Genomic DNA, 23,635 nt, shown 5'->3' on the forward strand with positions numbered 1-23,635 from the left:
TCATTCTGTTAAGACTTCGTCAGTAAACATATTATTTTATATTTTTCTCAAGGAATGAATGGTTTTTAAGGAATAGTTTTCTCAGCATGTGTCACTATGATATACCACCTCACTTTCTATACTCCTTTTTCTTTTATAATCAAGTCATGTAAAACAAAAACCATGAATCTAGTACCTTATGATTAATTCGTTTGGGAATGCATATTGAAATTTTATGTATTAACATCTGGTATTATCAGAGAAGATAACTGATTGGTTATCAGTTGCTTTAATTACTTCGCACTCGAACATGACACATTAGTTTTCATGTATTTCACAATTAAGATCATATGTTAAATTAGCAGTACTTCCAGTCTTTTGCCCCTCATAGTCCCTATGTTTTATCATATGAAGTTTTATTATTAGTGTTACTTAAATGATATTGAATGAGGAATGTGTTGGCTACAGGAGATAATTCCTAGGGTTTTACATGAAATTTGGCTTACAATGTTTAGTAGTTTTATATTTGAAGATTTTAAAAAATACTCTCTCGTTTTTTTCCCAACCCTGTTTTCAAGTAGTGTGACCCTGTGTCTAGTATATATGTATATCTGTGTGTCTTTATTTTATATTTTCTTGTGTTAAGTGGTGCTTCACATTAGAACTAGCTTGATACTGAAAGAGAGAGGAAATAAATTCACATTTAATATTCAGTTTATTTACTTTTACCAAACTTAAAATTCAAATCTATTTGTATAAGCTTGTAAATTTTTTTTGCGGTGTTCTTGAGTATGCAGAATAAAGTTCATAAGAAAAAGATCTAATATCTCCAGTTGCATAAGCTTAAACTCACTTTTACTTAAATTAAAAAAATAAAACTTTTTTTGTTTTTTGTGTTTTACACCTGTTTTGTTTTTATAGTGGCTCAAGCATGTTGATGATCAAGGTAGACAGTATTACTACAGTGCAGATGGATCTCGTTCAGAATGGGAATTGCCAAAGGTAATAAACCTTAACATTGAATTTATATTTTAAAATAGTAGATAATATCTGAAAATGGTCTCAGCAGATTTACTTTAAAATTTTTATTCAACTTTTAAAAAGCAGAACTTTTTTTTTTGGAATTCATTGAGAATCCTTTGGCTAAAATATTCTAAGCTGTGTATGATCTTTGCTATATAATACTGATAATTTCTATTCAAAAGTTCTTTTGGTTGAAATTGGTTTTTCCATCATTCTTGGAAATAAGAATTTCCTTCAGTGCCAATAAGGTCATCTTATATCTAGTCATCTTGCATATATTGAATTTTTGAGGTTGGTCTTAACTATTAATCGTTTTTGTTTTTTTTTTTTAAGAGAAAAAAGTGACTCAGTATTCCAGTTTATTCTCGTATGTGAATATGGGTTGTAATTGTGTCTGTCATTAGCAGCATGTGCTGATAAAATCTTCTAGGGTCTCACTGGGTCTTTTTCCAGATGAGTACATCAGGGCTCAGTTGATCTTAAGGCCGTGGGCTTCAGAGTGGTCATGTGCTTGTCACACTATTAGTATTGAGATAATTTTAAATGATATCTGAGCAAAAGTTTAAATTTTAATTGGTAGTTAATTTTGATGTTTTAGAAAATGATAATGTTAGCAGACCTATCTGTAGTGTTAGATAGACTTTAATTTTTAAAGAAATTTGTCTTTTTGCCAAAGAAAATCAATTTAAAGAAAAGTGCTGTTATTATAAAGATACATGGATATAGAAAAAAATCACTAGATGTTAATAACTTGAAGGTTGGAAAACACTGTTTAGTAAAGTAGTAATAATTGTGGTTTCTTCTTTTGTGAATTTTATCTGACCTCTATTTTATGAAATTATAAGGTTTGATACTAGTGTAATAAGCTATACAGTGAGCACTTGATTATTAAGAACACCTTTGTGACCTGTCTTGAGTTAGTAGCATAAGAACTCCATTATAAATCTGACAGCTTTTAAAATGCCAAGATATCAAGGAATGATGTAGGGCTATAATGCAAACTTGACTCAGGGTTTGGGGGAGAGGGGGGAGAATAAAGGAAATAATAATTCTTTTAGTTAATTTAGCTATCAGGTACAGCCCCAGAATTTTCTTGTGTTAAAAAAACCTTGTTAGGGGGCACCTGGGTGGCTCAGTGGGTTAAAGCCTCTGCTTTTGGCTCAGGTCATGATCCCAGGGTCCTGGGATAGAGCCCTTCATTGGGCTCTCTGCTTGGCAGGGATCCTGCTTCCCTTCCTCTCTCTGCCTGCCTCTCTGCCTACGTGTGATCTCTGTCTGTCAAATAAATAAATAAATAAATAGTCTTTAAAAAACAAAAAAACAACAAAACAAAACAACAACCTTGTCAGATCTTCAAATAAGCATTTGTATTTATGTATTTTACATGTATTTTAGCATGTATTTTACACAAGTAAAATACAGCTCAGCAGAAGAAACTATTTTTTTTTTTTTTATATTTTATTTATTTATTTGACAGAGATCACAAGTGGGCAGAGAGGCAGGCGCAGAGAGAGGAGGAAGCAGGCTCCCCGCTGAGCAGAGAGCCCGATGCGGGGCTCGATCCCAGGACCCTGGGATCATGACCTGAGCTGAAGGCAGAGGCTCAACCCACTGAGCCACCCAGGCGCCCCCAGAAGAAACTATTTTTAACCATTTTTTAATACTTTCAAAATGAGAGGTTGTATTAAAATTTACATATAGACAATAGGATTGTTTTTTGAAAAGAATGCTGTTTGCAACATAACATTAATGATAATGATGATAACTTCTATATTTTAATTTCAGAACTCAACATACAAAGAATTATGAAGATATTATCACATTGTGGGCTTTCTTTTTTTAAGGCTTAATTTTTTTAGAACAGTTAGAGGTTTACAATAAAAGTGAGAGGAAGGTATAGAGATTTCTCATATATCTTTGGTTCCTGCACATGTGCAACCTCCCTCATTATCAACATCACTCCCCAGGGTAGTATATTCTTTACTAAGGATGAACCTGCATTGACAAATCATAATCACCTGAAGTCCATAGTCTACCTTAGAGTTCATTCTTGGTGTTGTATATTCTGTGGATTTGGACAAAAGTATACTGATATGTCTTTCCTTATAATATCATACCAAGTATTTTCAATGCCCTAAAAATCCTCTGTTCACTACCTCCCTCAGCCCCTGGCAATTACTGATCTTTCTATTGTCTTCATGGTTATGTCACATTCTGTTTTTTTTTTTTTTTTTTTTTTTTAGATTTTATTTATTTATTTGATAGAGAGCACATGCAGGGCGAGTGGCAGGCAGAGGGAAAGGGAGAAGCAGGCTCCCACTGAGCAGAGGGCCTGATGTGGGGCTTGATCCCAGGACCTTGGGATCATGACCTTAGTTGAAGGCAGATGCTTAACTGAGCCACCAAGGTGCCCTATCACATGGTTTTTATTTAAAATTAACCATAGATAATATCTATCTAAATATACATATATTTAAATATATATATTTCTAAAAATATATATCTAAAATAATACTGAGAATGAGTAAAGATCCAAATAAAAATATACTTAAAATGCCATAAATCGCTTCTCACACATTTCAGGGATAGAAGTTTTCTATTATCACTCTTTAAAATTATGAAATATAGTTCAGTAAAACATTCATGGTTTTTTTTTCATTTTCGTCACTAATTAGTACTTTTGGAATCTGATTCTTCAGATAAAACCATATTTACCTTTTAAACTTTGAAGTTGTACCAACCCCTTGGAATCCTATAGTATTTTATAAACTAGAGAATAGCAGTTGAATGATACTGTAGTAACATTTAGGGTTTTTTTGTTTGTGAGATGTTTGTTTAGCTTTGTTTCATTGTGGTTTTTTGGGGAGGAGGTTGATTGTTTTACAAAGAATTAGATATGAAATGGCCTAAATTTCCCTTATTTAATTGTCCTTTTTATTAAATGTTTTAGTGGGAAATAATATTCCAAGTTTAATATGATTATTATCAACTTTTAGGAGAAAAGATATATGTAATAAGATTAACAATATTTTTATTTGTAAATATACTGGGAAGAAATAGAATACATCGGCTCTTATTTTTCAAAACCAGTACCATTTACAAATAAAATCCTATTTAGTGATTAAATTGGAAAGAAAAATCTTATATACGTAATACCTATGTGCTGGGAAAGGAGTATGTTTTTGGTATATAACTGTTCAATATTGAAAACTGTGTGACATTGATGGATCTGTTTGGCTTAAAAAAAAACGAAATCTGATTTCGACTTAAAGATACCAAAGGAGGGACTTCTGGATGGCTCAGTCGGTTAAGCCACTGCCTTCAGCTCAGGTCATGATCCTGGGGTCCAAGGATTGACCCCCGCATCAGGCTCCTTGCTCGGCAGGGAGCCTGCTTCTCTTTCCACCTCTGCCTGCCATTCTGCCTGCTTGTGCGCTCTCTTTCTCTGACAAATAAAATCTTAAAAAAAAAAAAAAAAAAAAAAGATACCAAAAGATATATCTGCTGAAGGCTTAAGTCACTGAAAATGATTTAGACTATAGAAAAATATTTTATTAATATAATAATTACATAATTTAAACACATTACATATTTCTAACAGTTGACAAATTCCAGTTGTCACTCCTGTCAGTTCCTCACCATTTGAGTTATAGAGGAATCTTTTGTTGTATTGCATCTTCCTTCATAGTAGTTTCTAATTGCCTGGAGTAATGGAATCGAACATAAGACTTCATTTGTCCCAGGTTGGGGTCCACTGAAAGACGAGGCTTCCCAGATGACCCAATACAAGGAGTAATTTGAAATCTATACTTAATGTATAGCTTAATATTCTATTTGTTTTTTTATTAACTCCTATACTTTCCCTGGTCAGAAAACTTATAGGTTCAACATTAAAATACCTACTTGTGGAGATGTCCTGGGTGAAAGAAAGAAGAAAGGGAAGGGACTGAGTCATATGAAAACCTTTCAGGGTAGTTCCATGACAGTGGAAATGGGTGTTGATTGTGATCATTGTTGAGTCATTTAGTGGTATTATCTCATTTTCTGCCACGATTTGCAGAATGGGTAGTTTTTTGAATTTCTAATTAAAATGAATGTGAGGAGAAGGTTGGATTTGGGTATAGTGGGAATGAGGAAATAAGGCAAAATGTTTTAGAACCTCTACTTAGTAAGTCCAAAATAAGTCTCTCAGAGGGTTTTGTAACTCCCAGTGCAGATATTAGAAACTTAGCATTTGTTTTTTGAGTACATCTTTGGTGGTCAGCATTGTATAGATATTATCATGAATGCAGATGCACAGGGCTTGGTCTTTATCCTCAAGGAGTTTGCTATAAATCTGGAAAGCAGAAGCATGTACATATATGACAGCTAAGTGAGACAAAATATGTACACATATACATTTATGCATACCTGGCTGTAGATTGGGTATAGGTGAAGGGAACCATAAAACAAGACTAGAGGAAGCACTGGGGTGGGGGGAGGGGAGGCGATAAGGATGAATGAAAAGAGAACAAAACAAAATGTCTCCCACCCAAAATGAGTCTGGTATTCAAAATTCCACATAAAACATATGAAGAAACCAATGCTAATATAAACACGAAAAAAATCTAAGAATCAGAACATTGTACTCCAGTTGAAATTAATTTTGTTAATAACTTAATATAGACTTTAAATAATGTTGTAGGTGTCTGGAGTTAAATGAAGGCTTTCATTTAGAAAGAACAAGAAGGGCAACTCTTTTTGGTCCCCTCCCTCTTTGGGAGCTCTGTGCTATCACTCAGTAAACTTTGCTTTGCTGCGCACTCAAAAAAATAAAATGAAAAATAAAAAGTACAAGAAATTATGAAAAATAAAAATGAGTGATATCTGAATAGGGGACTATGATAAAAAATAGAAATATTTCAGATGAAAAAGCTAGTCATTGGAATTAACAAGTATAGTCAGTAGTGTAAACTATAGACAGAAGGGCAGAAAGATAACTAATACTAAAGCATAGTTAAAAGAAATGGAAGATGGGTGGGAAGTTTCCTGTATTCATAAACTAGGAGTTCCAGAAGAGAAGAATGGAGGAAAGATGGGGAAATAATATCTAATTTCTAATAATTTCTAGGAATTTTCTAAAATCAAAAGAAGGCATGAGAGTATAACTTGAAAATATGCCTTAAATACTGACCAGGATAGGCACCTGGGTGACTCAGTGGGTTAAAGCCTCTGCCTTTGGCTCAGGTCATGATCCCAGGGTTCTGGGATTGAGCCCTGAGTCGGGCTCTTTGCTCAGCAGGGAGCCTGCTTCCTCCTCTCTCTCTCTCTCTCTCTGCCTGCCTCTCTGCCTACTTGTGATCTCTATCAAATAAATAAATAACAAAAAAATTTAAATACTGACCAGGATAAATTAAATATATATGTTGACAGATTTTCCTGGGTGTGCAGAACTTCAATATAGGGAGACAATTATAACAGCTATCAAAGGGTAAATCACCAGATTTCCTGCAGTGGTAGATTGCATCATTGGGTTCATTCTTTAGCCATTCCAGTAGAAGTGCTCTTTGATGTTTACCTTTGTAGAGGCCTTCCACTGTGTGGGGGGGTATATTCTTCTGTTACCTGAGTTCAGTCATAATGACTTGCTTTCCCTGATGATTTGTTAGTAAATGTATCACAAAGTATAGTATTGAAATGGGCATGTGCAGCAAAAATTATAATTAAACATTAAAAATTTAATTAAAAATTTAAAAATGAATAGAGCCTCAGAGATCTTTGGGAAAATACAGAAGATCTAACATTTCATTGGAGTTCTTAGAGGAAGAGAAGAAAGAGTGTGAGGTTGAAAAATATTTGCAGAAAACAATGTTTGAAAACATCCCAAATTTGGTAAAAGACCAACAGAAATCAAGAAGTTGAGCAACACCTAAAAAACAGGATAGACCTAAAGAAATCCACATCTTGACACATAGTAGTCAGATTTCTGAGAAGTAAACACTTCCCCTTTCATTCCCTCCTAAATAATCTTGAAAGCAGCTATCTTGAAAGTACCTATAGGGTGATAATGATTTGAATGCAGTGGATGTCTTACTAGAAACCATGAAGCCAGAAGGAAGTGGTATAACATTTTTCAAACGCTGAAAGAAAAAACTCTAAACCTATAATTTTACATCCAACAAAAATGTCCTTCAGGAATGAAAGTAAATAAAGACCTTCTCAAATGAAAGTAAACTAAGAGATTTATTACCAGCATCATATTTTCAAAGACTTGCTGTAGGAAGTCCTTCACACAGGAGAGAAATGATAAGAAGACATTAGGAATGAAGAAAGTACAATGGAAAGGGTGAATATCTGAGGACACTTGTCTTAGTTTTAAAAATTATGTTTGACATTCAAAACAAAAATTGAAACATTTCTGAAATAACTCACTGTAGGTAGAGATGATATTTACAACAGCTGTATACCATAAAGAGGGGAGATTAATATAATTGTTGGTAAGATTTCTGCATTTCACTTGAAATAGTGAAATATTGATAGTAGTAGACTGTGGTAAATTAATCATGTGAATTTAATCCCTACAATAAGTACTAACAAGCCAACGAAAGACTCAAGAAACCATAGATAAACTATAATAGTAAAAACTTTTCAAATAGCCCACAGAAGGCAGGAAAAGAGAAACTCAAATGAATAATAGGTTAGAAAACAAATAAAATGGCAAACTTGAATCCTAACATATATAATTACATTAAATATAAATGATCTAAACACACCTGTTAAAAATTTTTCAGAAACAATAAAAAACCATGACCCAACAATTTGCTTCCATAAGAAAATCACTTCAAATGTAATGTGATATTATATCATGCTAAAGGTTATTTGTCAGATCTACAGTAAATTTCATACTTAAATCCCATACTTGTGGGATTATAGGAGCTTTCTCATTAGAATTAGAAACTAGATTTGAACTTTTTAAAATCACTGCTTCTGTTCAACAATAAAGTCAAGTCAAGAGGAAAGGTACAGTTGTTTTAATTATTAGAAAAATGAAGAGAATTTACATACTTGAAGCTGTTGAGTTGCTGGATATAAAATCAACATAAAAACTACCCATTTCTTGGGGTGCGTGGGTGGCTTAGTCGTTTAAGTGTCTGCTTTCAGCTCAGATCGTGATCCCAAGGTTCTGGGATCAAGCCACATGTTGGGCTCCCTGCTCAGTGGGGAGTTTGCTTCTCTCTCTGCCTCTCTGCTTGGCTTGTGCTCTCTTTTTCACTCACTCTTTCTCTCTCTCAAATAAATAAAATGTTTAAAAAACCAAAACTACCCATCTCTCTAGTAAAAAGTCATATTTGAGCTGTGACAGAAATAAAGATCCCCTTTTCATTACCAGGAGTAGCAACAGGAAGAGGTATAACTAAGAATATGCCTGTTAAAGGTTTGTAAGATCTTTTTTTTTTTTTCCAAAAATTTTATTTATTAGCAAGAGCGAGTGAGCTCATGCTTGCGAGCATGAGTGGGGTGAGGGGCAGAAGGAGAGAGAGAAGCAGACTCCCCCCTATCAAGGATCCCGAAATCATGAACTGAAGGCCAGTACTTAACCGACTGAGCCACCCAGGTACGCCGGTTTGTAAGATCTTAAGAAAATTTCAGAGCAGAATTGAAGTATGTAAAACCTGAATAATGGTGTGATATACCATTATGATCTTGGATTGGGAGGCTCAGTGTTATAACAGTGTCCGCATTAATCTATAAATTCACTGCCTTTCCATTTACTTTCTCCCTCTCCATGTTTTTGAGAACCGATGCTAATTTTATTTTCAAACAAAGGTCTATGAAGAAATAAAGTATTCCTGAAAATGGCAGGTGGGGTGTGTGTGGGGTGAGGTTCTTGCTATGGTGATTAAGATGGGGTAGTAAGAGCAGACATACAGAGAAACTAGTTGAGAAATAAACCAGAATAAAAAGCTCACATGTAGCATTACATATCAGTGGGTTAAGCATGGAGTCTGGAGTTTGCAATTAATGTTGCTAAGATTATTTATTATTCATGTGAAAAAAATGAAGTGTAGCTCTTGACCTCACTTCACCTTAATGATTAATTCCAGGTAGATGAGAGATACAAATGTAATAAGCAAACTTTAATGTTTACAGAAGGATATATAAAAAATATCTTTGACTTCAGAGTGGGAAGGATTTCTTAAAACTATAATTAGGAAAAACTATAAAAGGGAAGATTGACAGATGTGATTACATCAAATTAAAAAAAAACACTTTCTAATATAAAAATTACCATCACAAAGGGGAAAAGCTGAGCTATAGACTAGGAAAAGGTATATTTAACTCATGTAGCTTACAAAAAGGCTTTGAAGTTAAAATACATTAAGAACTTCCTGGTCCTTTCTGTAAGACTAGAAGAAAGCCCAGTTGAAATTGTGTAAAAAACATGACTAAGCAATAATCAGAAGAGGAAATACATGAAATAAGTATGTGAGAAGATGTACAAATTTACAGGTAATCAGAAAATGTAAATTAAAACAACGAGCTAACATTTCACTTCTCACATTTTTTTTTTTTTTAATGTGTGTGTGTACTTAAGATTTTATATACCCGAATGCATATAAATTCAACAGTACCAACTAGGGTTGTGCAAACCAATCTGTTCTGCTGGTAGAAATGTAAATTAGTACTCCCACCTTATACATGTCCATTTATAGCAAAATTATTAAATTACATCTATCTACAATGTAATATATATAGCAGTGAAAATATGAGTTAGAACTGCATACTCATCAGCATGGAATATGTTTTTTAATATACTTATTGAATGCAAGAAGCAAGTTGAAAAATGATGCATGTGGTAGGACTCCATTTATATAACTTTTAAAACTCCACAAGTATGTGTATTTATAGATAAATAAGTATGTATCAAAGTGTGATTACAGTGATGACCACTGAGTTGTATGGTGCTGCTGGGGAAAGAGGGGGAGGAATGGAATCTGGAAGATGTATTCAGAAGGGATCTAGTATGTCTGTGTTTTCTTTTTTTTTTTAAGATTTTATTACTTATTTGACAGAGAGAGATCACAAGTAGGCAGAGAGACAGGCAGGGATGGGGGAGGGAAAGCAGGCTCCCAGCTGAGCAGAGAACCTGATACATGGCTCAGTCCCAGGACCCTGGGATCATGACTTGAGCTGAAGGCAGAGGCTTTAACCCACTGAGCCACCCAGGTGCCTCTCTTTTTATTTTAATTAATTAATTAATTAATTAATTAATATTAGTTACCTAAAGCTATTGTTTTATATTAGATATGTTAAACCTTGTTGGTGGGTTTTCATTATAGTCCTTATTCTTTTGTATATGTTTTCTTCTAAAATTCTTAAAAAAGGTATTTGTAAAGGGATTAGAAAAGTTTGGTTTCTTTGCAGGGGGATTAGAAAGTTTTAAACTTAGCCATCTTGTTAACTAGACTATATTTTATATCTGACATTTTATTTATGTTTTGTTTTTGTGAACATACTGTTGCCTGGTAAAACTACCAGCACATTTACAGTTGTGATTAGTTGTGATTATTGCCCAGTTTAGTTTCACATTATTTTTGTTGCCTTATTGAAAGGATTTCTTTTCTTTTTTTTTTTTTTTTAAGATTTTATTTATTCATTTGACAGAGATAGATCACAAGTAGGCAGAGAGGCAGGCAGAGAGAGAGAGAGGAGGAAGCAGGATCCCTGCTGAGCAGAGCGCCCGATGCGGGACTCGATCCCAGGACCCTGAGATCATGACCTGAGCCGAAGGCAGCGGCTTAACCCACTGAGCCACCCAGGCGCCCTATTGAAAGGATTTCTAAACAATTGAAGTAGTTAGTTACAAAGCTCATAAGCTAAGGTAGTTGTATCTGTTAAAGTTCATGCACATGCTTTTACACAACTATACATTTTAATTATTGCTAATGATTCTGTTGAAAGTATAGCTCTGTTTAGGTCTCTTTTCTTAGAGATTTCTGACAGTGAATTTTTTGGGGGATAGCCTTTAAGTTTCATCTTTGTTCTTCCTAGAAATGATCCCTCTGTGAACTTCTGTGACAAATTTTTAGATTGCTATTTGTTAAGCAGCAGTGATTTAAAAGCAGATGCCATATGTGATTGCCTTGCTTTGGCAAATTTTAATGTGAAGAATGAAGTAACAGATTTGGGAGATAGTTGGAGTTTGTGTGTAGGCTCATTTGGGGAAGTAAAGAAATGGCATATTGTGGAGAAAGATGTTGGAAGAATTTTTTAATATTAAAAACATTCTTATAATTTTACTGAAAGTATAATGAATCATTAAATTTTTAAAAAAGATTTTATTTATATATTTGACAGACAGAAATCACAAGTAGGCAGAGAGGCAGGCCGAGAGAGAGGGGGAGGGGTAAACCAGGCTCCCTGCTGAGCAGAGAGCCTGATGTGGGGCTTGATCCCAGAACCCTGGGATCATGACCGGAGCTGAAGGTAGAGGCTTTAACCCACTGAGCCACCCAGGTGCCCCATGAATCATTAAAATTTTAAGATTTACTGGGCGTTTTAGGAGTGGGAGTGGTAAATAGATATTAGGTATCCTTTGCTTTCAGAAGAATAGAGCCTTTAATTTTCTTTTGTCATTTAATATTATTTTATTTATAATTTATTAAAATTGGCTGTATAGAACAGCATAACTGTTAAATCTCAGATTGTGAAATGTTTGTGCTTGGTGATCTACTTGAATTTCAAATGTATGATTTAATACCTTATTGATAATGTGTTCTTAATTTTATATGTTATTTTCGGGGGCAGTTATTATCTATTCTTTGTACACAACTGATATATTCAGGATTGGTTTTTCAAACTAGTACTATCTCTACCTTCAGACATGATTATGTTTTACAACTTCAGAGAAACAAGTAATGGTGTGTTTGGCCTATAAATGAAAGCAAAACCAAAAACAACCAACCCTTTAAATAAGTGAAGATGCTGTTGTATATGTAATCATCATTTTTAAAACCTAAACCAAAAATTGAACTCATGTAGATTTTCAAGGTAGAAGGAACCTTAAAAAAAGTTTGTCCAATTTTAGAAATTACGGTAATTAATATTCTATTGAGAACCTACTATTAGGGCAGTATTGGCATTTTTATACTGCTTAATTATTATGTTATTAATATGTTATTATCAGTTATTAATACATCTGTGAATGAAAGGATTTTTCTGTTATGTCTGTTTTACAGTTGAGGAAACTGAGGTATAGGGAGACTAAATATTTTGCCAAAGTTATGTTAACTTGGTCTCTCAAACACCAAAATCTTTGATCATCTCAGTTGGGCCACAGTGTGGTCAAAGATGAAAATACCAAGGCCAGAAAAATTCCTGTGATGAACTTTGCAGAACATTGTATGTCATAGTTAGATTCCACTTTCGTTTCTATTATTTATAAGGTGTAATTTTTTTTTTTTTTTTTAAAGTATAATGCTTCATCCCAGCAGCAAAGAGAAATAATTAAAAGTAGGAGCTTGGACAGGCGGCTGCAAGAACCAATTGTATTAACAAAGTGGAGACATAGCACCATTGTGTTGGACACCAATGACAAGGTAGGTCTTTGTGAGAAAAATTTTTTAAGAATATCGGAAGTTCTTTTTATTCTTTTATTTTTTTCTTAGCTGCATCCCGTACTGTGGTAACAATTCTTTTATTGTGTGTAGCATCAGTTTGTCCTGGAATGGGTTTGGTTTTGTAGTTCATTGAGTTTTGCACAGTGGACTGACTCATCTGTGGTTTGATAATGTATATGTTTGAGCCTAGCTGGTGATAGATATTTTTGATAACCCTGTTTTAAAGTTCTGTATCTGTAGTTGTTTGGCCTCTGGGAGGTTTTAATAATAAAGATATTTAATTAATTTCTTCATCCCATGGGAGAATTGGAATCCCAATCCTCTGTTTCCTTAATTGTTCTCTGCACAAAGGACTTCTTTTATGAATCTGAGAAGGAATGTTCTCTGTTTCAAATAAGGGATAGATTTTGATGCAAAGATCAGAATGGAAAACCCATAAAGTTTTTACCTTCCTTGTGAGTTTTTTCTTTACGTTGTAGCTTCATTTTGGGGGATGGAGTAGGAAATTTGTATGAATTTGTAGAACATTAGCCATACTAATATGTAAAAACTTTGAGGGTGGTTGCAACACTGTAAAAAGTATATTTTAAAAAGATATCTGTCACTGGGGACTCTGTTTTACCATCAGACTTCTCTTCTGGCATAAGGAGTAGGTTTCTTGCATTTTTCAGGTGTTAGTGAAAACAGAATGACCTTTCTTAGGGCATATTTCTCTGTGTTTGGGTACTTTGAGTTATAAATTCCTTTGCAAATTATCTCACATCAGTCAAAACAAGTTTGTTTTGTTTTTTAGTGACTAATGTTGGTTTTCGTGAAATTAAATGGAAGACTTTTTGCACAGCTGTAGAAACAGTCTACACATATGAGATAGACTAATAGAACCACAATGCAAGTAGTAGACCAGTCTGTAATTTATATTTTGTAAGGATATTTTGTGATTTGAACGTAGAGGGCATATCAAAGAAAAGAAATTCTGGAATCTGACATTGAAGAAAACTTGAAAATATTTTAGCATTAAGAATAACATGAGTAGCTAAGATTCCTAGAGATTTTAACAGAAAATTCATTTAACTCCAAGAACAAAATTAACAATTCCGTGCACGCAGGCTTGTAAATGTCCTATATAATGTTCTAATGCAAAAGCCATTCCAATTCCACTGCCTCTTCATTTTGGAACAAAAAGGATGATTATTTTGCTGATGTAGGCTTAAAATTTCTTACTCTCTTAAAATCTTTTTTGAGATTTATTTTCAGTGTGTTATTAGAATAAGTTACCTGAAGTTCTCATGACTTTTTTTTTTTTTTTCAATCTGAGTCAGAGTTATGGGAGCATGATTTTCTTGAGAACAGAGATTTACTTATTTTTGGTAGAAATATCTTTTTTTCTTTTTCTTTTTTAAACCTGCGCCTTAACCTTAATGGAATCCTAGGTGGTTATTCACCAAGCAAGCTTTTCTGTTTATTATCACCACCTACTGTATATGTTTTTAAGATCTGAGGTATGAAAGAAGGACTGTACCTGAACAAACTCGCTGACTAATGTATGATAAAGGTTAAAGGGTTTGTGACTTGAAATGTAATAAGCCTATTACTATGTAACAAACTGATTATCTAAGTCCTAATTCAGTTGTCAGACTACACTGGAGGAGGTAGATGTGTGTATCTGTGTGTGTGTGTGTGTGTGTGTGTAGATGTGTGGGTGCGTCTGTTTCTGCCTAGGTATTGTTTTTACTAAAATCTGCTAGTTGTAGGCATTTAAGATATATATCCATATACATTTATAAATATATATAAATATATGTGTAAAATCATTGTTTATAGTAATTATAATTACTGTATATACATTATTCTCTATTTGCTTTGGTTTTTATTTCTGTAGGACTGATGATCCCATGAAAAATAAATTGTGATTACCATTCACTTATTTTCTGCTTTGTGGGTCATCATCTTTTTTCCAAACATTTAATATTAGGCACTTTTAGAAGTCAAGAAATTAAAAAGTGAAACATCTGAAGTGGTCAGAAAAAAAATACTTAAAATGAGGGTATACTAGATTTGGATATTATGTGTAATTTTTTTGGCAAAGATATAATTTGATATCATTTTAATGTTTTCTTCACTAGTAGTATAGGCCTTGGATGTTTGATTTGTAAGGTTTTACCTTCAAGGATTTCCCAGTAAACTTGCACTACTATCTAGTTTTTGTGTTTACAAATTTTATATGGTATAAACCTGAAGACTTTTTTTTTCCAAGTGAATGGATGTGTTAATAGCTTGTATATCGTGATATAATATGAATATCCAGATTTGTTAACAGTACCATGTCCAGTTTCATAAGTATGGTAAAGTAGATTGATAAAAATGTGGAGATGAATATGCAAAGACATTATTTGGTTTTATAAGAAAATAAGAGGTGTTGGCCTATGATTGTTCTAATTCTCTTTTCATGAGATTATGCAAAGCATTTAGGGGAATAGAAAAGATTTGGCTGTTGGTGCCAAAAATGTGTTTTTTCAGTCTTGTCCTCTATAATGAATCTTATAAACACCTGAGGTAGAAATCACATAGTGTGTTTTAATACTGACAAAGTAGAATTGCTTTTAAAAAACACATTATTAATTCGCTCCTATTATATATTTTTGTAGGCTTAGGTGTTAAAAGATTTTTTTTTCTGGTGACTTATTAAATTTTCTTCTTTGCATTTGAAAAAAATCTCATTTTTTCTAATAATTGGAAAGTTACCTGTAAATTACTTTAAATATTAATAGCAGTTTAATTAAGTGTCTTACGTAGCCATTGACTTAAATGAAGTTCTCTTTCTGGCGGTTGCCTGTCATTCCTGTGGCTGTTGGCTTACCTAGTCCCTGGTGTTCATGGTACACTAAGAGCCCAGTTCGTATGGTGATATTACATTTTTATCCCTGCATGTTTAGATTTTACCCATTTAAATGTCAGTTCAAGGATAAAACGTCATGGTTTTAAGGCAACATGCCTTATTTTTGTTGAGTAATTCTGTATGCAGTATTTAAATTAAACTATAATGAGTGTAAAATACACCATATTTCATAAACCTTCAGACAACTGTAGTTTGCAAATCCGTACCATAATAGTTTCAGAGCTGAATATTGAAAGGAAATAATTAGGGAAAAAAATTTCGGAGCTTCCCTTATTAAGCTCTCCCACTGTGAATAGAGGGAGAACTATAATGATATAAAATAGAGTAACATTTTTCATTACTTATTTCTTGTAGGAATCTCCAACTGCCTCAAAACCCTGCTTTCCTGAAAATGAGTCTTCTCCCTCTTCACCAAAGCACCAAGATACAGTTAGTATGATAGCCTATAGTATAATATAGTCCAGTTATTTCAATCAGTTCCAATAAGTTAATTTTCTGTAAATGTAACGTATAAATATTTCTTGGGCTTCTATTAACTTTCATTGGTTTTCCAGATAATAACCATTAAGATAGGTTTAAATTAAGAATTTAATCAGTTTTAGAGACTTAAAAGCCCCTTTTTATGCAAAATAAGGTATCTCTGTGATTAATTTATATACCATATTTGTAAGTGACATTCATGTTTGGTTTTTAAAAATAAACATAAAATCCCTGGAAAATGCTATCATATTATACTTTAATCTTTTTTCCTCAGGCCCGCAGTCCAAAGGTAAGCAGTTTCCCTCCTTCTTAATGACCACAGGCACCACTTTTGTTCTGTACTTTAAAATAACAGTACCCAGTCCATGCCAGGTGGATATTAGAGTTCTGTAGCTCAGCTGTAAGTTTGCCCTAAACTGAAAATCTCCAGTTGACTTTAGAAACCTGGTTTAACTTGAGTGAAAGTTACTTGATTGGTATCTTTGTAGTCCCTTGCGTCTTTCCTATAGTTGGCCGATTCTGCTATACCCCCTCAGTGGCTTTCCTTCTCCTTCAGAATGAAGGCCAGAATTTTTAATGAGGACTGTAAGACTGAGCAAGCGCTGGCTCTTGACTGCCTCTCCAGCCTCACTTCCTACTTGTGTCCTCTTCTTGCCTCCCTGCTTGTTTTCCTCCAGCCACACTATATCTCTTTCCTCAAAAGAGCCTACTTTTCAGCTCAAGGTCCTGGCACATGGCATTCTTCTATCCACTGAACCATTTCTCTCCCACATCTTTGCCTGTTAACTTCTATTCGTTCATTAGAGTTCGGTGCAGACTTAGCTTTCCCAGAGAATTTTATTCGAATCTTCTAGATTTGGTCAGTTTTCTCTGTAATGCTCTTTGTAGCATATAATTATATGTTACTTGATTCTATTAAGTAGAATAGCACTTTTCATTTTTTATTTCTTGTGGAAACCTCAAACCCTCTATTTGTGTCAGTCTTCCCTACTAGAAAAAGAGAAGTTTCATTAGAGCAGGAATAAGCTCCATAACTACTGTGTACCATATGTTAGCTGTTCAGTAAATATTGAATGAATAAATGAAACTTTTAAAGCTTTTTAAAAGACAAACTTTTATTGTTACTTCCTTATTTTGTAAAACTGTAATAGAGTTGTTTATGGGATACTTCTGATTTTTTTAGAGGCAAAGTTTTTCACAAAAGTCATTTGATTTTTCTCTCTGGCCTTTCCCTAACAGAATCAGATCTTTTATGGTTCATATCACATGTTTTACACATTTCCTTCTGACATTGCTCAGGGAGTTCCCCCTGCCTACAATTGTCCTTGGCTTTTTACACTTAAACTCAGAAAAAAATTTTTAAAAAAGATTTCATTAATATTCGACACAGAGCACAGCAAGAGGGAGCAGTAGGGAGAGGGAGACGAAGAGGGAGAAGTAGGCCCCCCATTAAGCAGAGAGCCTAATGAAGGGCCCTATCCCAGGACCCTGGGATGAGGACCTGAGCTGAAGGCAGACATTTAACTGACTGAGGCACCAAGGTACCCCAAAGTTAGAAAAGTTTTTAAGACTGATTCTTTAAGAGGCCTTGCCAGACTAACCTTAGCATAATAATGATCTCTTCTTATTTTCCTGAATTTCTTTTTTTTTTTTTTTTTAAGATTTTATTTGTTTATTTAACAGAGAGATCACAAGTAGACAGAGAGGCAGGCAGAGGGGGATGGGGAAGCAGGCTCCCTGCTGAGCAGAGAGCCCAATGCCAGGGCTCCATCCCAGGACCCTGAGATCATGACCCGAGCTGAAGGCAGAGGCTTAACCCACAGAACCATCCAGGCGCCCCCTTTTCCTATGTTTCTAAGTCACTTATTAGATAGTGTTTATAAATGTTACCTCAGGGACTCTTCCCTCCGAAGGCTTTAAACTCCTACTAAAGGATAGATAGTGACTCTTTTTCTCTTTTTTGTCTTTTGCATTATTTAATACTGTTTTGGGTACAAAAACATTAAACATAAAAGTGAACATGATTTTAGTGGTGCTGTCAACAATTGTTGTATCCGTCTAAGGTGGTATTACTGCAATACTCTATCAGTGCATCTAGAAAAAAGAAGAAACCCTCTCCAACGTATTTTAAATATGGGTAATACGTAATTGCTAAGGACAACTTTTATAAATTATTTACATTTAGGTAAAAAGGAATCTCTAGGTTAGCCTAGAAACATGAATTTGCAACTGTTCCACATGGAGTTAAAAAGACAGTTTGCAAATTATTTCCCAAACCGGTTATCTACCCCTTTTCTCAAATTTGACAGTAACTGGACCATCCTGGATTCACAATACCCCCTGCTGGCCACCACAGGGAACTGCCTAACCAGTATCTTTGATTCTTTTGTCTTAGAGTGAAAGATGAAACAGCTTTTGTTCATTCTACCTGAGTCCATTCTTCTTTTCACATAAACATACAACTCTGCTTTTCCACTGCAGAGGGCACCTCTTCCCTGCTGTCTTGCCCCTCCATGCTGAGGCTTTTTCCCTCTTTGATTTTTCCCTCTCTTGGCCCTCTGCTCCCTCTGTACTGTGTTTCCCCTGAGTCTCACCTGTTTTTCTCACTCTTACCCAGTTCATACAAGGAGATATCTTTTCCCTCTTTGTGCGTTAAGATCCTAAGCCTTCGTGGTAAGAAAAAGGAAGCTACACATTTAGGAATAAAAATAGTGTAATCTGGGGGCACCTGGGTGGCTCAGTGGGTTAAAGCCTCTGCCTTTGGCTCAGGTCATGATCTCAGGGTCCTGGGATTGAGCCCCGCATCCGGCTCTCTGCTCAGTGGGGAGCCTGCTTCCTCTTGCCTCTCTGCCTGCTTGTGGTCTCTCTGTCAAATAAATAAATACAATCTTAAAAAAAAAAAAAAAGATCCAAAAAGTCTGTCATTTAAAAAAAAAAATAGTGTTGGGACGCCTGGGTGGCTCAGTTGGTTGAGCGGCTGCCTTCGGCTCAGGTCATGATCCCAGCGTCTTGGGATCGAGTCCCACATCGGGCTCCTTGCTCCGCGGGGAGCCTGCTTCTCCCTCTGACTCTGCCTTCCACTCTGTCTGCCTGTGCTCACTCTCGCTCGCTCTCTCTCTGACAAATAAATAAATAAAATCTTAAAAAAAAAAATAGTGTAATCCGTGTTAGCTATCTGATGCCATCTTAAAATCTCTGCAGATTGCCCATCTGCCTCTTCAGTCTTTTCTGTTTTGTTTTTATGAAAATCTTTATTGAAATGTAATTCTTAAAATGTATGATTTACCCACATAAGTATACAGTTAAATGGTTGTTGGTATATTCAGATATGTGCAGCCATCATCACGGTCAATTTTAGAACACTTTCATCGCCTCAGGAAGAAGCCACATTCTATTTGGTATCACCTGTCTAACCTCCATGTCTCACCAAGCCCTGAACAACCAGGAATCTACTTTCTGTCTCACTAGATTTGCCTGTTCTACACATTTCATAAGAATAGAATCCTATAATATGTAGTCTTTTTTGACAGACTTTGTTCATTTAGCATGATGTTTTCATGTAATCTCTTCTAATCAAGCCAGATTTAAAATTTCATCCCTTAACATAAATTTTAAACATGTTTACTTTTTTGGTTTCATTTGCAGTTTTCAGATGCATTATTGTTATTTTTATGGCCCCTTCAAATCCTTTTTTGAAATACCCAGCATATTTTAAAAAGCTCCTTGTTCTATTTATGTACAATATGAGCACACTGTGGGTTAAATAGGATTTTGTGGACTGATCTAAGAACCCGGTCTCCGTTTGTTCCAGTGTGTCTGTGGCAGATGTGCATTTTTTTATTTTATCTTTTTAAAGTTTTTATTTTAAGTTGCAGTTAACGTACAGTGTAATATTAGTTTCAGGTGTGCAGTATAGTGATTCAGCACTTCCATACATCACTCGTGCTCCTTACAAGTGCCCTCCTTCATCTCTGTCACCTGTTTCACCCATCTCCCCACCTGTCTCTCTTCTGCTCACCATCAGTTCTCTACAGTTGAGTCTGTTTCTTTGTTTGCCTTTCTCTTTTCCCCTTTGTTTTATTTTGTTAAACTTCACATCTGAGTGAAATCATATGGTATTTGTCTTCCTCTGACTTATTTTGCTTAGCATCATACTCTCTAGCTCCATCCATGTCCTTGGAAATGGCAAGATTTCATTCTTTTTTTATGGCTGAGCAATACTCGTGATAAATATGCATTTTGAAGTTTCTATTCTTTGCATACCGAATAAAATTTTAGAATATATAATTTGGAAACTTGAGTTTTTGACCCTGTATTCCCTAATTATGGTATTAAAATGCATTGGAGAGAAAAAAAACGCATTGGAGAAAAGAATGTTTTAACGCTTTCTTTAGCAAAAGTATCATGGACATATTTGCTGATTTTTTTCATTGAATGGTACCATTCTAAAGCCTTTTTAAAAAATGTGATTTAGACATCTAATTTTTTAAAAAGCTAGTTCTTTAAAGTATATTATTTTTAATTTTTTTTTTTAGAGAGGAGAGAGAAAGAGAAAGAAGAGGTGGGTAGAGAGAGAGGGAAAGGGAGACAGAGAGTCTTAAGCAGGCTCCACGCTCAGCACAGGGCTTAATCTCATGACTGAGATCATGGTCTCATCCTAATTCAGGAGTCACATGCTTAACTGTGCCACCTAGGTGCCCTTAAAATATATGTTTTTTATTGAGGTGAAATTCATATAATGGAAAATTAGTTATTAACCATTTTAAAGTATACATTCAAATGACATACAGCATCATGTGTCATCGTGTGCAGCAATTACTTCTACCCGGCTTCAGGACATTTTCATTACCTGAGAGGGCAACCCATACCTATTAAGCATCCACTCCACATTTCCCTATCGCCTTTTCTTCTCCCCTGGCAGCCACTAGTTTGTTTTCTCTCCCTGTCAACTTACCTGTTCTGGAAGTTTCTTCACCTGGTTGTTCTTCAAATGATATCACGTGCAAAGTTTCTTACTCTTTATTACAAAAACAAATACTGATTGCATGATTAACTGAAGAGTTTTGATGGGTTGCATTGATGTTGGTATATAATAATTGTTAGCCAAATTGGGAAAATTCCTGTTTTACTAAATGTATGCAACATTGATTAGAAATTCTGGAATCTGCAGGGGCACCTGGGTGGCTCAGTTGGTTAAGCAGCCGACTCTTGATCTCAGCTCAGGTCTTGATTTCTCAGGGTCATGATTCCAAGCCTCACATTGGAAAAAAAAAAAAATTCTGGAGCCTGTAAAGTTATTATGAGCCTGTAGAAGTTTTCTCAGATTACTTAATAGAACTAACATCTTATTGTTTTCTTACCCTGTTAGGATAGGGTAATCTAAGTACAGTCATTTTGATTAAAATTTGACCATATTTTGCTAGTCCTTATTAAAACATTTCTGCTAATTTTCAGTATGAAGTTTCCTTTGGAGTAGCAAATGTATTTAGACTAAGAAATATTAATGTGTAAATATGGGCATTTTTCGTAAGATTTTTTTTTTTTTAAGATTTTCTTTATTTATTTGTCAGAGACAGAGGGAGAAAGAGCGAGTGAGCACAGGTAGACAGAGAGGCAGGCAGAGGCAGAGGGAGAAGCAGACTCCCTGCCGAGCAAGGAGCCCGATGCGGGACTCGATCCCAGAACCCTGGGATCATGACCTGAGCCGAAGGCAACTGCTTAACCAACTGAGCCACCCAGGCGTCCCCATTTTTCGGAAGATTTAACAAGATATTTTTAAGGGGTTTTTTAAGTAAGCAGCACAAAAACATTGGTTGATTTTGAATCCTATTAAGTAGTGAAAGTACACAAAATCTGTCCGAATTTTTCCCCAAATTTCTCACCTGTATAGCCTGTATAGCCAAACCTCTATTATTCATCTGCCTGTTCAGCACTTTTTATATCAAATTCAGAAACTTAAGTGTTTAAAAGTTAAAGCTTTATTTTCTCCATCACTGACTGGCATTCTTTTGTATTCCTTTCTTGGAATAGCACTGCTAATAGGTTGGTTAATTACTTTAACAGCTATGTATCGTATTGAACATCAACTACATGCTGTAGATACTGGTCATACATTGATGAACACAGTAGATGTGGTCTCAGTGTATAGCCCTATGAAATAGATAGTAAATAAAAGATACCTAATTGTACTTTGCATTAAGTACAATGAAGGAACCAAATTGGGGGCAGTGGTAAATAATGGGAGGGGTAGAGGAGCTCTCACTTAAGAGTGGTCTGGGAAAACTTCTCTAAAAAAGTCTCATTAAAACTGAGATACCACCATCTGTCTAGTTGTTCAAGCTTGGGAGTTTTCCTCAGAGCTTCCCTCTTACCCTCCTACCCAGTCCCAGTTAATTCTGTCTTCTGGATCTCTCAAATTTGGCTCCTCATCACTTGCTTTTGGGTACTGCTCTAGCCCAGACCTTCACCATCTCCTGTGGTAATTACTAGAATGTATTCTGGTTGGTTTCCAGTGTTTCCACCCTTTCTTAGTTCATTCTTTACACTGTCTCATTTGCTACTTCACCTCACCCGTTACTTTGAGGGAACTTAAAGACCCTCAGATATGATCGGCTCACTTTCACTTCTGTACCTCTGTACTTTGTTGTTTTCACTGTCATCATCTAGCTAACCCCCATTCCTTAGCTCAGGAGTCTCCAGGAAGCCATCTTCTTCACTCCCTCTGTTTCTTGGGTGAAGTTAGATACACCTTTCTCATAACACTTAACATGTATGCTAAGTATTTTTGTGTTTGTACATTTTGAACGTGGCAAATTTTGTCCTTATTTCATGTTCAAATTAGAGCGCTTAGTACTTAGAGCAGTAGTACTGGGGCCTTGATCCCTGTGAGAATTTCATGAGCGTTCTGGACCCTTGAACAATGTATATACTATCCACGCACAATTTTGTACCAGTTTCAGTCCATCCATTGACTCAGGTAAGAATCCCTGATTTAGAATGTCTCTCTCATCCTTAAGCTTATCTGTCACTACTGCTATCCCTTCCATTTTTCTTCTATATTCCCTTCATGCCTCAGTTCTTTTGTCCTCTTCAGTTGTAGCTTCAGCATTTTCTGTAGACTTGATTCCCACTCCTCTGCTCTTTTAATTCCCATGCTCCTTAGCTCACATAAGCAGTGCCATCCTCAGATTAATGTTGTACTTAGTTCCTGTATCTTTGAGGTTTTTTTTCCTTCCTGCTTCTGATAGTAAATTAGGAATGTTTTTACTTAGTATCTTGTAAATATTTTTTACATATTTACAACTGTGTGATTGATGTTTTTGTTAAGGGGCACAGTTCTTAGAAGCATCAGACTTAGATATCTAAGGAGATCTATACTATGCTTCATGAAGAAATTACAATAAAACTTCCTACGACGATTTCCCCAAGTTCCCATAGATGAATTAATATTAATACTTTATCAGCTTTGTCTATAGATGAGAATTTTTATCAGACTAGGCAAAATTTTCAAGCATTATTTTTAAACCTTATTGAGAAAATACTCCAAATTATGTTTATCTCCCATACAAGAAAGATTTATTTTTTTCTAATGGAAGTACATTGAGAAAATAGCTGAGGTATGGATTAAATAAAAATAAATCCTAATTGGGGATATTTT

General features: G+C 35.0%; 1 protein-coding gene across 6 annotated transcripts in view; it reads left to right on the plus strand.

Moving 5' to 3' along the window:
* ARHGAP12 (Rho GTPase activating protein 12) overlaps positions 1-23,635 on the plus strand; it is a 110,014-nt gene that overhangs the window by 56,632 nt on the left and 29,747 nt on the right. For 2 of the 6 annotated variants that reach the window (XM_082740787.1, XM_082740785.1), the window contains 3 exons: positions 901-981; positions 12,456-12,581; positions 15,853-15,927. In XM_082740787.1, coding sequence (XP_082596913.1) covers positions 901-981; positions 12,456-12,581; positions 15,853-15,927 — 282 coding nt within the window. The remainder of the gene's footprint in view (positions 1-900; positions 982-12,455; positions 12,582-15,852; positions 15,928-23,635) is intronic. The other 4 variants (XM_082740786.1, XM_082740788.1, XM_082740789.1 and 1 more) reach the window with 3 other exon arrangements.

This window comes from Mustela nivalis (genome assembly GCF_964662115.1).
Source record: "Mustela nivalis genome assembly, chromosome: 7".
Lineage (NCBI taxonomy): Eukaryota > Metazoa > Chordata > Mammalia > Carnivora > Mustelidae > Mustela > Mustela nivalis.